This window comes from Microchirus variegatus (genome assembly GCF_963457635.1).
Source record: "Microchirus variegatus genome assembly, chromosome: 1".
NCBI classification, from domain to species: domain Eukaryota; kingdom Metazoa; phylum Chordata; class Actinopteri; order Pleuronectiformes; family Soleidae; genus Microchirus; species Microchirus variegatus.
In genome coordinates this window covers 28,295,695-28,311,393 of record NC_139802.1, presented here as the reverse complement: position 1 = coordinate 28,311,393, position 15,699 = coordinate 28,295,695, and the positions used below count along the sequence as shown (strand labels likewise).

General features: G+C 42.4%; 1 protein-coding gene across 1 annotated transcript; it reads right to left on the bottom strand.

Annotated features, from left to right (window-relative positions):
• Nucleotides 1–1,045: 1,045 nt before the first annotated feature.
• Nucleotides 1,046–15,334, bottom strand: LOC310928992 (transmembrane protein 47-like; the record flags this gene model as incomplete). Its single annotated transcript, XM_083891674.1, has 3 exons — nucleotides 1,046–1,224; nucleotides 4,691–4,831; nucleotides 15,106–15,334. 3 exons carry the CDS (start codon nucleotides 15,332–15,334, stop codon nucleotides 1,046–1,048), a joined length of 549 nt encoding a protein of 182 aa, XP_083747800.1.
• Between the last annotated feature and the right edge of the window lie 365 nt (nucleotides 15,335–15,699).

Here is a 15,699-nt window from a genome sequence, read left to right as displayed (position 1 = left end):
CCAAGCTTCCCATTGCTGGTGGTTTTGTCAGACAAAGTGCACCCAACAACAGCAAACACCACATTGCCATGGATTTAACAACGATGCGTACATAGTGCAGCTGCTTCAAGTTAGAACACTGACTTCATAATGCACACAAAAAATGTCTGAAACCACACCGAAAACAGCTCTGGGACTCCAGCTATGACCAACCTTACTAAAAAAGCTTATGGCTGCATTGCACTATAGCAGAGGAGGAAGGATGCTCCAGACTTCATGGCGAACAGAAACTTCCCTCAATAAGGAAATGAAACGTAGCAGACTCCAGGAGGCAGCAGAGTGCAGCCCTGTCTCACATCTCTGGCCAAAGCTAATCTATCATGACAGCTGTGTGCGTGCACCCTGTGGCTTCCCACAGTAACAGACGAGAGGCTCGATAAGAGAATATTGATTGGACGTCACTCACACACAAGAGTCTCATGAAGTGCAACAATAGTCTCTTATCCCTCCCTTTGTCTCTGTAAAAGTTTGATGATGATGATATTAATGATGATGTCCAGCACAAGTATTAGATGTTTACAAATGAAGTGTGTTCCTCCTTGCATGGGCATGTGAGTGTAAACGTGAAGTTAAAGCCTCCCACTGTTACGTCCTGTTTCCTCAACAACACATTCAATACTTGCCACTTTTGCCACTGGCTACGATGAAATATCAGTCGTTGTTGATTTGTGGTTGCTACTGTGTCACCAATGTGTCCTGGAAATAAACAAGTAAGACCCTGACCCATCCCAACGATCCACCCCAGGCCTGGATGGGCCTGCTGACTTTAGAGCTGCCAGTCAGTTTACCCAACAGTCTCAGCTCTCCAGCTCGTCTCGACTGGCAGCTTCCTCCCGATTCTGATTTAGTTTCTGGCTCTGATCCAGTCAGGGTACAGTCTTCCTTACAGTTCTTGGGAACTGAGCCTTTAAAAGGTGCCCCCGCCCAAACACACATCCTCAACCCCACCCCACCCCCGAATACCTCTCCCAACATGTAACTGAAGGACATCCACCTTGAATCTGACCTAATAGTACTCCTCATAGCTCTTGGGGTTGAGGCAGTAGAGGATTCCCCCGCCAAAGGAGAAGATGGTTCCTCCCCAGGCCAGGCCATAGCCCCAGTTGAATTCATGGTAGATTCGCAGGTTGATGCTCTCGATGAATTTAATGGGGTAGAGGACCAAGCTGCAGGCCTGGAGGACAACTGCAAGAGACGCACAGATGGCAACGTGTCATTCCTTCAAAACAACAATGGCGGAAATAGTGAGACGCACAAGCGCACAAAGGCGCAGAAACCACCAAGAATTGCTTCAGTTGCATAAAGAACAAACCTTCCAGCCATCTGGCCACTGCTCTGGATTTAGACTCGGCAGCTGATATTTATGTTTAAGTTATGCATAAGGAAGGAGCAGGTTTTAAGGTCAGACAATTTACAGTGTCACGGCAGTGTAATAAATGAATGAATTAACAGTTTAAAGGTCCAGTGTGTAACATTTAGGAGGGTTTATTGGCAAAAAATGAAAGGCACGGACCACCTTCAACTATGTTTTTAGTGAATGATCACTTTAAAATAAAAACTGTTTGGTTTTCATGTCCCTTAGAATAAGCCTTGCTATGTAGCTTAGGTAAGGGCATAGTTTTTGGAGCTAATAACCAGGAATTGGGTGAATTCCCTCTGAATTATCTTGAATAAAATTGCAATTCACAATATTATTGCAGTGATTGTCATAAAAAACAGCTTCCTATGTTTTGGGGGTGGAGAACTGACCAGAAAGATGAGATGAGGGGATTTATCTGTTGCATTGTGTCAAAGTTTACCCGCTATTGCAGCATATATGTAGGCATGAGCCAATATGAACAACATGTCGCATTTATCTTGCCCAAAATAATAATGTTCAAAATATTGCAGCTGCAATAATAATAAAAAAAACTGTTTTGAATGCATAAAATGGCTGAAATCACTTTACATCACATTTTAGTGATAATGTCCTTGAATGCAGGTTCCCCCTTGAGGCATTTAAAAATAAATCACGGAGACTGAATTGGTAAGAAAGAGCATTTTCAAATATATATTCATCATTTTCCCCATTTACAATTATATTGACAATGAAAATTGACCACAGTCAACTTGTGGTGTCATCTTTTTTTTTCTTTTTAAATCACAATGCACAATTATATGGTATATTATCCCATCCCTGTGGTGACAGGTTGACAGTTTATGAAAGGAAAAGTAATATCTTCTAATCTTCAAAATGACGTATTTTACAGACAATCATTTTATTTTTAAAATATGCATCACTAAGTATTACTGAATTTAAAATAAATCCAGACCAGAGGTTAAAAAAGTGGTCTCATGTAAAGTTTATTTTTCTTTCTCTCTGTGTCAGTCGTGTAAAAATGTGTTTGGCTTTACTCGAAAAATAGCAGATACTGGGTGGAGAAGAGACGCATGCCCTGAGGAGAAGTCGTTTAGCGCTGCGGATCTCATTTAGAACAAAAACCACAATAAGTCAAATTCCATCAGAAGGATCAGGACCGGAGTGAAGGCGCAGGTTTAGTAAGGGATGGAGGGATGAGGGGAGGTGAAAGGACAGGAGTGAGAGGAAAGCAGAAGAGATGGATGGCAGCAGAACACAAAAGGAACGTGTCAATCATTATTTCTTCAAAGGGAATTCATTTTGGGGAAACATAAACAAGAGACTGCATAATTTCCAAAAACACAGAGGGTGAAAAAACAAGCCTTAAAGAGGTTGTGTGTATGTGATCTATCTTTCACTGAGGGCCTTTATAGTCAACCCCAAAAACACTCTCTTAACGTCAGGAGAGATTGTTTCTCTTTCCCTTTAGGGGAAAACAAGCTGATTTAAACAGCTATTGTTGTTGTTTGTATGTTTCACTTCAAAAGTCACTTATTTGTTCACTAAGCTGTAAAATTATACATGAGTATTTAATATGATTATTATTATGGAAACATAGACGTGGATCATTCAAGTAAATAATTCACACATGATGTTGATGAATCAAATTAACACGCTGATAATTAAATTTGATATAAAATGATTTATGAAGACAGGAAACTCTTGTTTTTCTAAATTAAAGACAATGAAAATTAATTGATTCGCTGCTTTTTGTATTTCACAAACTCAAAGGAATGATGGGCTAAGTCTCTCAATTATATGCACAATGCATAAACCACACATTGATTCATATTGAATATTTGAAAATTATTGTTATTGAAGAACATTAAACAGCACAAACTACAGTTATTGAATTAAAGCCCAGCCCGATTAAAGAGCAGCGTTACTCCCACGCCATGACTCATGACGCATGCTTTCAAACAGTAAATGTCAGTGTCTTTTTTTGTGTGTTTGCTGTGGCCAAAAGGCAGAAACGCTTCTCAATCACAACAGCATGCAAAATGATTCTATTTGCACGAGCTGTCAAACGTCAGCTCAGTAATATTTCAATTCTGTGGATTGACAAAAGCCCTCTCACAGGAAACACACACAGCATTGCAAAAATCAATAAAGGTCAGACAAACATTACACTGAACAGTTTTTGTTACCCATTAAGATTTTTTTTAAAAACAAAACTTAACAGACAGTATGTACTTTCTCCCACTTGGGGTCTCTGGGGAGCAGCATGGGAGAGTGAGCTTCTGTTCACGTCCTGATTAAGTGACTGCTCCTCTTAAAGGGACACTGTGTAGTATTTATGGGTTTATATAACCCAAAATCCACTTTTATAGTGAGCGCCCTCTCCCCCTCCCTCTCGTTGTCTGAATAAATACTAGAACCTCATCTGCTGACACGGAGAAAGACGACGAGGACGACATTTGACCGGCTGAGGATACCGTAGCGCTCAGGGAAGGGAGGGCGTGAGCAGAGGAGCAGTTTGTTGTTGTAAATTTCACTTCACTTCCGCCTCACTTCATAATTTGACTGTTGCCTCAGCAATGTTGGAACAGCTCATTAATGCCTTTATCTGTCCCATTTGTCATAACCGCCTCAACACGTTCCTGTATCCATTTCAAAGTAAAAGCACTCTAGCGTCTCTGTTCCCGGTTTCCATTCATTTTTATTTTGAAATATTTGCAGAAGCAATAGATGCACAGCTTCACATCGCAACAACAACAGAGGAGCATTTAGAGCGTATCATTTAAGGTGATTTTCAAAAGGAAAACCATATATATAGCAGCATCATTTCATTTTGGCTGGTTTAAGTACACCACTTTAAAATGTACATGAGCTGAATTAATATTTAACTTTCTCCAGGTTTCCTTCTTCTTTTTTTTTGCAGAAGATACAAATTCAGGATGTTTTCACAATTGTGCTACTGGAAATTGAGGCTGACCAGGGAAATTAAGGGGACAGGCATGAAGCCCTGCTGCGACCCTGCAGAGCTGGAATCATAAAAATAGAATTTTCTCTAATGAGTTTGAGAAAGGGACTGTGGATAAGAATTTGTGTGTGTGTGTGTAATCAGTTGGCAAGGATTATCATTTAAATGCATGTCAGTTTCCAATGTGATTACCCTGCAACTTACCACTTACCTTGGCTAAATTGCCTAATTAACTCATCTTATTGTGTGCGTGTGTGTTTTAGTGCATAATGAATGAGTGACCTGGTGTGACTGTCTCTGCATGTGCTTGTGCTTGTGTGTGCACTGACCTGCAGCAAAGAGCATGAAAGCGACGGGTGCATAAAATCGCCGTCTCGTGCCGATGCACACGGCAACCAGGGCGACCAGAAATGACATCAGCACCAGGGCTCCACCCCCTAGCAACAGGGCAAGCGTCGCGACCTGCCAGTCTGAGCAAAGGCAGAGAAAGTGGAGAAGGAAGATGGAGAGGAAGACAAATGGTTAAGAGACATGGAAAGAAAAGTGACCTCATATATAAATAATAATATAAACATTCATGAATAAATGCAGCAGGCATACCAGAGCTAAAAATGAAATGCACAAAATCTTGATGGTGACCTGGGAGAAGAGACAGAGCCACAAGAAATGTGTTATTTTATTTGACATTTTATAAATGACTGTGTTCACCTCCATCGAGTATGATCAGCGAGAAGAGGAGGAATTGAGGAAGTGAGGGAGAGAAAAACAATGACACAGGAAGGACTCAGAGGAGAGAGGGCTGAATGGTCAAACAAAGGAAATAAAGAAAGAGGGTGGAAGGTAACGAGGGAGGGAAAAGTATGTGAAGAAAAGGCAAGAATGGAGTATGGAAGAAAGGCGAGATGGGGATTTGGGGGATAGAGAAGCTGGGAAGAGGCTGATAGACAGAGAAAGGGATAAAATAATGAAAACAAAGAAATGAAAGAGAGGGGCTGAAACAAGAAGGTGGAAACTTGGGATTAAAAGGGAAAAGGTGTAGGTGTGTTAAGTTCGAGGATGCATATGAATATGAAGGAGTTATGAAAGGACAGAAGACAAAGGAAGTGAGGAAATAAAGAAGGCAATGGAAAGATGGTATAAGAAAGAGTAAAAGGAATAATAAACAGAAAGAAGGATACGGTAGATGAAGGAAGGTAAGATGGAAGGACTAAATTGACAAAAATAGAGATGATGTAATGAAAAGAAGTGAGAAACAAAACAGTGACGAATGAAGACGGGAAGCTCAGAAAGGAATGAGGGAGTAAATGGAGAGAGACGTGGTGTAGAATGAAAGTCAGGAGGGAGATGGAACAAATGTGTGGAGGGAAAGATGGGAGACGTACAAAAAAACAAAAAGGAAAGACAAGTGTGAAGAGCAGAGGAAAAACAAAGGGAACGAGGGAGCTGAGGAAAAAAGGGAGGGACAAGTTAAAGTGAAACGAGGACGGGGTTTTCTGTGGCAGCGAGAGTCTCTCTGAGGGGGTGATGGGCGATAAAAGAGGAGACGAGTGTGGGGCGAGAGAGAGCAGAGGAGAGGAGTGGAAAGGCACTGGCATAATGTTACAAGGACAGAGAGAGGGCAGCATGAAAGGAAATACCAAAAAGGAGGAGAAGAGCAGGAGGAGGGGGTCCGGGACTGTGTGTGTGGGGGGGGGGGGTCAGAGCAGCGCTGAGTGAAAGTAATGAAGAGAGAAGGCACTTAGTACCTGAGCTGACAGAGAGGCCCGACTAAAGAGGTTTTCTGGCACGTTCTCAAAAATACTCTGCATTTCTATGTTTATAGAGAACATTGAGACGGCCACACACACACACACTATTCTTCTGCATTGACACTGCATTGACTACCATTCATTTGGACAGCCGAAACAAACCTACCCCTTAACACACACTCACACCCTAATGAATTGGCCCAAACAACTTTAATCAACTTTAATTTATTATCGGTATGAGGCTGCAACTGTTTATTGTCCAAATCAAGTGTGCTGCACTTACACATAAGCATCACTTTCACACGCGTCATTAATCATGGCCGCCTTTGGCGCAAGAGGTGCTATTGTTGCTATATTAATGGCAAAAAACTAACAAATTTGGCCCGAGGGCTCTGTTCAAACTGTGGTCAAATCACCACCGGTCCCTCCAGCCATCGAAAGCTTGTTGCCTACGATACGTCACTTAAATAACACGTATGAAACAATTTTGCCAAACAATATTTGTACAAAATGTACAAAAATATAACGTTTTTAATACTGTATTATGTTGAGCTGTCATAGTTGCTGCAAAAAAATACAAAGTCTCACTCTATATTAAAGTGGATGATGCAACACAGCTCATAAGTTACAATCGCTCCTTGCAGTCGCTATTAGAATCTGTGCTGTCCTGACCTGCTGTCACCTCCTGCCTTATTTTCCCCCAGTCACCTGTCAACCTGTCACACTCCACCTGCCCCCCAGATGTCCCTGGACAGTCCTCCTGTCTCGACCTGTTTAGTCAACCCACTGAATCCACTAATTCAACCAACAGAATGCACTAATGATCAAAAATGAAATGATTTAAATTTTAAATGTGTATCCTTTTGTGTCCAGGCATTGAGAGGCAGCAGGACACAAAATGCCTGCCCACGTGTACACACACTGGCCTTGTCATTTCATCCGTCAGAAATGATTGACCATCTCTCTGACCTTTTATTCCACCTGTCAGCCTCCGCGCTGTGACGAGATGTGACGCTGGCAAATTGGCAGCCTCGTACAAGCTGCTGCAAACCCCTTTTCTGCACAACAGTCCCATATTTACGGTGGCCCTGAGGTGCAAAACACAACACAAATCAAACATGGACTGTGCAATGAGCGACGACACTAGTCGATCGCGCGAAACAATGTTTTTCGTTGTTGTTTTTTGAGTTCCGTTTCCGTTTTGACATGCATTTCCGTTGTGTTGTCTGCTGTTTTGTTTGCGTTTTATGATTTGCGTTTCCGTTGTGAGATAATGTTGTTGTGTTAAATGCTTTTGTGTTTGTGTTTTCTGCTTGGGGCAGGATTCCAACTGGGGCTATCTGTAGTGTGCACTTCTACATGGAACGGCAGCTCTACCAAGTGAGCTAAAGTGAGATAATGTTTTTGTGTTTTCTGCTTTTGTGTTTGCGTTGTGTGATTTGTGTTTGCGTTGTGAGTTAATGTTTTCGTGTTTTCTGCTTTTGTGTTTGCGTTGTGTGATTTGTGTTTCTGTTTTGAGTTAATGTTTTTGTGTTTTTGATTAGCGTTTGTGTTTTTTGATTTGCGTTTGTGTTTTTGATGTGTGTTGTGTTTTGTGATTTGCGTTTGTGTTATGCACCTACCGTACATATTACAGAATTCATGGAGTAAAAAAATAAATCTGTTCTCTTACACACAGAGCTGCTTTTAAAAGACAAACATCAAAATCTGGGTAAAAAAAAAACATGGATGAACCACATCTGAGACAGTCACGACAAGACGCAATGTCACTGCACAGCTTCGGCAGCGCACTGCGGAGCTATTTATGCTAATTTATTTCTTTTATTTCACTTTGCATGTGTAAACACAGGCAATGCTTAAATTTACGGCTCTCATGTGGTGAAAGTGCTCATGAAAGATGGATGACGGAGCAGAGAGGGAAGGAAAGATGAGAGATTTAGAGGCAGAGGGAGATGAAAGGTAAAGTGCAGAGGTACTGTAGATGGTGAAAGAATCGGGGAGGAAATTAAAAAACGTGCATGAGGATACAGTGGAAATGAAAGATTACTGATAGAGGGAAGAAATGAGAGTGAAAAAGATACATAGCATATGGAACTGTATGATCAGAGGTAGGTGGGAATGTCCCATCAAGTGCTGAGACAGTAAGTTGAGGAGGAACTTCCCACAAAACTTCATCCAATCAGGAGTCAGTAGCAGTAATCTCTCAGCTGTATGTTTCACAAATATGTTCATTTATTCATCTCCCTGTTCAACAGCCTTTTCTGACTGGAAACTACAGTTTTGAGTCTGATGGAGGCAGCAGTGCTCCTGTGTGTTAGGTAAAATGGACTTTAGACTTTAGAGATTGAGCATTATTAGGTAACATACAGGCTGTGAATATAATTCTTAAAGGGGACATACTATATCCTATTTCTCCAAGTTAAACAAGTTCCCTGGTGTCCTAATGAACATGTCTGTGACATGCTTTGGTCAAAATACCATAAGGATAAAGCACCACAGCAGTTCAATCACCCTGCCCAAACAGCCCTGTTCAGAACACTCTGTTTAGTAGTATCTCTTTAGGTCCACCTTAAAGGTCCACCTTAAAAAAAAGTAAAATGAAACTTAAAGAACAGGAAATGACATCGGCCACAGAGGCTACAGGGAGCTAGCAGCAGTTAGCATTTGTAAAAGTGATCATTTGCAGGCTCATTGCTGTCATATATATCATCCACTGGACAGATAAATCCTCTGAGGCTGGAAGTTTGTGTAGAGCTCTGTGCTGCACTGTGGAGCCAAGAATAGAACTTTTCACAGATTTCCAGTTTTCTCTCACTCTCGTGTGTTTTACCGACTCGCTGTCCACTCGTGTGGACAGCTCCACGAGACAACAATTTCAGGAATTTAGCGCATTGTGATGTCCCAATGAGCACAGAAGTCAATATCGCCTGTTTTATCTCCTGTACTTAGACTGAGGAGGACCACAAAAACATGAGTGAGTCATTTTTTTTCACACTTTGGCGACTGACAGGGCCTCCAGAGTCCCAAATATAAGGATTTAAATGATTAAAAAGTTGATTTTGCATAATATGTCCCCCTGAACTGTTTTGTCCGCAAAACTAATCAATTTGAATGAAGTCTTTGTTATTTGGAGCAAAGAAACCAGAAATGTCATATTTAAGAAGCTGAACATTTTTTTTAATTGATCGATTATCAAGATAGTTAATAATTAATATAGCAAGCGATCAATATTCGATAAATAGCTTCAGCCCTATACTGTATATAGTCCTTCATTAATTTCATGACGCAGAACTAAACTGCATGACAGGTGTATGTTTTGATTTGATGGAGGAAAAAAGAAAACTGTATAAATATGTATGTTTTGAAGAAAGGTGATCTGAATCCACCACAGGTGGATGGAGTCTGTCGGAGCATATGTGTGTGTGTGTGTGTGTTTGTGTGTGTGTGTGTATGTGTGTGTGTGTGTGTGTGTGTGTGTGTGTGTGTGTAGACATGAGGCAGCTGCAGGTTCCCAGCTATTCCCCTGCCTGTCTGCCACAGAACTGAATGCCACATTTCCCATTCCTCGTTCAGCCGCTACAAATAGAACGTGAGTCTCTGGGGGGCTCACTGAGAGGAGAGATGGAGTCAGATGAGAGGAGGAGGAAGAGGGAGTAAGGAAGGAGGTAAAGAGGTTTGACCCTGGAGAAAGTGGAACTAAAAGATGGAGAAGGCTGAGGAAGAGGGGGGAAAATTACAAAGAGGAAACGATAAACATTAGAAATATAACAATGATGGCTTCAAAGGGAGTGAGAGAAAACGAATGACAAATAAAAAAGAGATGACAAAAATAGGTCGAGGGTAAAGAGCTCAGACAATGGAGATTTGGGCAAAGAGCAGAGATGAAAGGCGAGAGAAAAGAGAGAGCAATCGGACGGATCGATCGACTGATAGTGAGAGATGAGAAGGGCAGGGAGTGGAGAGCTTGTGGCTCTTTAGTAGTGAATGACCTCAAATGTGTGACAACAAAGACCTGTAAATGTGGACCGAAAAAAGCCCTCAACTTCAAATGCTGACACTGAATCATCACTGAATCTAAATCATTTAAATATGCTTTAAAAGATGTGTATTTTTCAAACACTGGTTCATAAAAATACATAAAGTGCAAGAAAGATTAAATGGTGTCTGCTGTTCTGAGTTCATGTTTAAATGTTGCAGGTTTGTAACCAAATACAATGAGTACAGGGAATCTACTCTCAAGGTCAGATGAATGACACATCTATTAGACACGATGGAGAAGAGGGAAGGAAGAACCAGAGGGATGAATGAACGGAGAGGGAGAAGGGGTTTGCTGGAGAAAAGGATTCCAGAGACAGAGAGAGACAGAGACAGAGAATTAAGGGAAAGAGTGTGGGCCAGCATCCAGGTGTGTGTGTGTGTGTGTGTGTGCATGACAGAGAGAGAGAGAGAGAGAGAGAGAGAGAGAGAGAGAGAGAGAGAGAGAGAGAGAGAGAGAGAGAGAGAGAGAGAGAGAGAGAGAGAGAGAGAAGAGAGAGAGAGAGAGAGCGGGATAATGGAAGATTTTTTTTCTTCTTTTAAAGGCACTTTCATGTTCTCATATACTAGGATGTATTGTTTTAAGGGCTGAAAACATATCATTTTAAATCAGGGGTCTCAAACTCAAATGACCTGGGGGCCAATGCGCATCTATTGTGGTCATGAGGGGGCCTGTTCACAATATTGCACGTATACTTAATAATACTATTATGATGCAAAATTAATGTATTAATATCAAAAACAGACATTTATTTTAAATTATATAAATAATAGTGTGGACAACTGTAATTAAAATTTGTACCAGGAGCCTTTTGGCCACTGCCATTCATGGTTCGGGCCCTAACAAACGTATTTTTATATGCTATTGCATGTTGTATATGATACATTTAATAATGGGATAAAAAAGACCAGAGTCTTATTATTACTGTTATAAAAACATATGCTAGCAAACATATATTATATTCTATCACCTCGCTGGCAGCTGTGCCTCAAGCTACACACTGTGTTTAAAAGACAGTGAGGTCGTGGGCCATGTTTTCATTATAACATGATAGTAAGGGAGGGGCCACATGTAATCTATTGTGGGGGCCGCCAGTTTGAGACCCCTGTTTTAAATCAAAATTTGAAACAACACAACTAAAAATATTAAATATTAAAAATATTCTTTACAAGATTGACTTAAAAACAAAAATAACATATTGTATATGTTAGGATTTATTTTTATATATACATATTGAAAACTATACACTGTATTATGCTACTATAGCTGTTCGGCTGTCTGAAATCCTTCTACCATACATTAATTAAAAGACTCCTTTTCACAACTGAGGTCTTTAAACAGCTAAAAAAACAGAAAAACAAAGATGTTTAACTAAGAAACTCATTAAAATTGGTAACTCAAGGGCTTAATTGAGTAAAATGAGATATAATTAGAGTAGGTATAAACCGGTCCTGGTCTCTAAATACCTGAGGTAGACAAGGTTCAGACCGATAAGGGAGCAAGTTTCACACAGATGGAATGAAACGGAACAGACATTTTACCACCTCTGCCTGGAAGTGATTCAAAACTGCTGAAATAATGTAAAACAAAAAATATTCAAGCTGCCACTGAATAAGCTGGGACTCTAAAGCTGCAACAGTTTTAAGATGTGTTGAGCTACAGAAACAACACATTTTAATCTGAGTAATATTGAATTTAGAAATCAAAATGTCTCAAAAAGTGTCATATTGTGTCGTGTAATTGTAATTGTAATTCATCTCCCTCTGCCTCTAAATTGTAACTGGAGGATTCTCAAATAAGGGAAAAAGGCTAGATAAAGCAGCAAACATTATTTTAAGATATCGTAGATTTAAGCTGACGTAGATTCAATGAGGTGAGCCTTTACAAGCGGCTAAACCCCGTTCTCCTTGTGCCCCCTGCTGACAGACGTGAGCCTCTGTGTCTCAGGCTTGACCCCAATTCAAAAAACCTGAACTCTTCCTTTTAATACTGCTTTCTCGCCGCACATCGACCACAATGATTTGAAAGGACTGGAGCGAAAAGAACAGTAACTGCTGCTCTGGTCTGTCTATGGAACAAGCCAGGGGGAGCTGGCACAAACAAGGAGTGATTTATTTATTAACATCAATGTGTGTGTGTGCACTGGGACAACACAGCACACACACACACACAAACACACATGCACAAACACACACACTCCATGCCAAGGCATCTAATTAGGGAGTCCTGGTCTTGAGTCTGAGTGTGTGTGTGCGTATGTAAGTGTCTCATAGAGGGACAGAAAGAGAGGCAGGGTGTGTGTGTGTGTGTGTGTGTGTGCTTGTGTGTGTGTGTGTGTGTGTCTAAGGAGAGAAGGTGCAGACATGCAGTAACAACAGAGAAATCAGAATGTGACATGAAATATTCAACTGGGCTTCAGAGGAGACTGTCCAGAAATAGGTCTCCTCAGTGTGGTAGCCTCTTAATGGTGCACGCACACACACACACACACACACACACACACACACACACACACACACACACACACACACACACACACACACACACACACACACACACACACACACACACACACACACACACACACACACACACACACACACAGGCTTGTGCAGCTATTCTTTCAAGGAATTGCACCGACTTCAAAGTGTTATCAAGCTAACCTAACCCCAATTGAAATGACCTAAACTTAACCAGTTCCTAGTTCCTCACAAATGTGGTTCTGCCTCTTTAAGACCAGGTTTTGGTCTCTAGGGCTACTGGTTCTGACAAGGTCAGTGTTTCTGGTCCAGAAAAGGTCCTAAAGTGGTAACGAATACAAGAAACACATGCAGACCATGTGACATGATGTCGTCTGTTGTCACTCTGTAGTTACAAAAGCCACCTTCGCTCAAAAGTAAGCATCACTCATGAACTCCGTTTCCCTGGAAACCAAGCCAATATCCAAGATCAATGTCTCCTGCCCTCAATCCGTAAGCGCTCTCTTGAACACAACAAGGCCATTCCCTGCACAACCACCGAAAAGAGAGTATCATTTTAAAAGATTCGACAACAATCAGGACGACTTGAAATGTAAGCACCTTCCTCTCCGCCCCACCTTCTGCAGTGATGATAAGATGAATTCATGAGAAGCAGGTAAGAGGCAACATCCAGCAGCGCGTTAATCGCGTAAATTGTCGCCATTATGAGGTAAAGAGGCTGAAAATGAAGAGCAATGCACTCTTGAGTGGCATTTACTTTAATTGTTTTTCCTCTAAGCAGGTCCATGACAATTCTGGGAGAAATGGGAAAAACCACTCCCTTGCACCAAAGTCCACAGGACTCGTGGAGCCACTGTTGCCTCCATCAGTCAGGTCAGATATGTTATTGTGTGACCAGCTCACATAGAGTGGTCCTGTTGCACATTTATGTTAGTTATGGAGGTCTACTTACATACATTAACTTGTTTTTATGGTCAAAAACCTCCTAGTTGCTGTAAACGAGCCGATAGAAATCCTCTTTTCTAACGCTGTTGCCCAGCCGCGATATTTCAGACTCAACTCTCACACCCAGAATACAGAGTGTGTTGTGATTGGCCAGCCAGCGTAGAGCCTTCCCAACTGTCTTGTGATTGGCCAGTACCCGGGAGTGACATATTCAGCACACCCGCTCTCAGAAGCGCAGCTCCCCCCTCTGGATCAGTGGATGCACTGCGACTCATTATCAAAACATTGATTTAACAGTGTTTAAAAATAGCTTCTTCACGACTCCCCACCGCAGTCCCTTTTATGACTTTGACTCGGAGTCAGACCCAGAGTCAGAAGACACTGTCACTCGTGAAACACCTCCACAACGGACGTTATTCTTCTTCTGCGGTTCAATGTACGCAACCGGATGTGCCCGGACTAGTGCCCGCAGCAGGACGATCTGCTGTTCCGGAGAACCGATGTTTATGTAACCGGACCGGGTTTTTTTCAAAGATCTCGCTGAGCCCGAGATTACAATAAAACACAGTGTTCTCAGCAGTGGCTGAACTGTTTGTTTTGAACCTTCAGGGCTTCATAAACAAGGTAAATGATGCAGATACACACTAAAAAACAGCGTTAATTGGAAAATTAAAACCTTTGTCCAGATTTATATAAATGACAGAAACGTGTCTAATGACAGCAGAACAGTAACTCCTGCTTCCCTGTGAGCTTAAAATGCTGATTTTTCTCGATGAACCTTGGTGCAGGAGAGGGAGCAGTGTACAACATTCTATTTCCAGTCAGAAAAGGCTGTCCAACAGTGAGATAAAGCGCTGAACATCTTAAAGCATTGTGGATTTGAGCATTTCGTAAGGTGGCTAGAATGTTGGTTTCCGTTAAGAGCGAGCACCAAACTGAGCACTGTGCACAGTGCAGTCAGCGCCGACTGTCAGCACCTCAAAGAACCACACTTTAAACATCCAACTTTGAAACACACCTGCAGCTTCAGGAGGAGGAGGAGAGAAAACAGCAGGAGTCTGTGGTGCAGGTTTGACCAAACGCATCAAAGATACAGTTTCATCTCTGATCCTCCCCCCACCCATATAGTCCAAAGCTGAGATCAAATGAACTAAACTTACTTTGAGTGCAATTGCATTTGAAGTGCATCCCCCCCCTCCCCCTCCGCCCACTTCGCCTCCACTGTCATGACTGTGGAGATCCCAGAGGAGTCACAGGTTGACAGCAGCTGTCAGAGTGAGGCTTTGATACAGCTGGATGGAGACAGTGGGGAGTCACAGCGCTGGGTCTTGACAATACTTTTCCTTTCTATGGATGACAAACCATCCCTCCATCACCCCCACCCATCAGCATCATTACTAACAGAACAACACTTTGTTCTCGAACTGTTGTTCATAAAGGAGGCAAAGACAGAATGAATGGGTGGATGGAGAAGCTCCATGAATGGTTCTACCCCTCCTTTCCCTCCCTCCTTACCCTCCCTCCATCCTCGTTACCTGAGCCCAGCGTGCTGCTGCACTGCCACTTCTCGGTGCTCGTCGGTTTCCAGCAGGACTCCCACAGCGACAGGTAGTACTGGTCGTCAGCGGTCACCCACGCCGGGCTCATCACGGCTCCCACGTCCAGACATAGCGCCAGGAAGACGCACACCAGCCCGACCAGTTTGAGCGGAGTGAGCGGGGAACTGTGCGCCGACTCCTCCGTCTCGGTGACAGCAGAGGACATGGCGAGTCTTGGAGGGTTCGAACCCCAGGCGAGGACGTCGCTGCTGCTTGTATGTGTGTGAGTGTGAGTGTGTAGCGTGTGCTGATGTGTCCCCTCCTCTTGATAAGCGGAAGTCTCAGCTGAGTAGAGCTGAGTGTTGTCCCTGCCGCTGCTGGTGCCACCGCAGGCGCGTGCGTTGCGCGCTGGACGCTCGCTCCGCCTGTAGCACCGCGGCGCACCGGTGATCTCTATGTTTACAGCGCTGACGTCAAAGGCTCCGAGGGATCAGCAGGTGCTACAGGGTCCTAAAGAGACAGAGGAAAGTGAAGAAAGAAAAGGAAAGAAAAAGAAGCCCACACTAATGAAGCAGTTTTTTTGAGAAATAC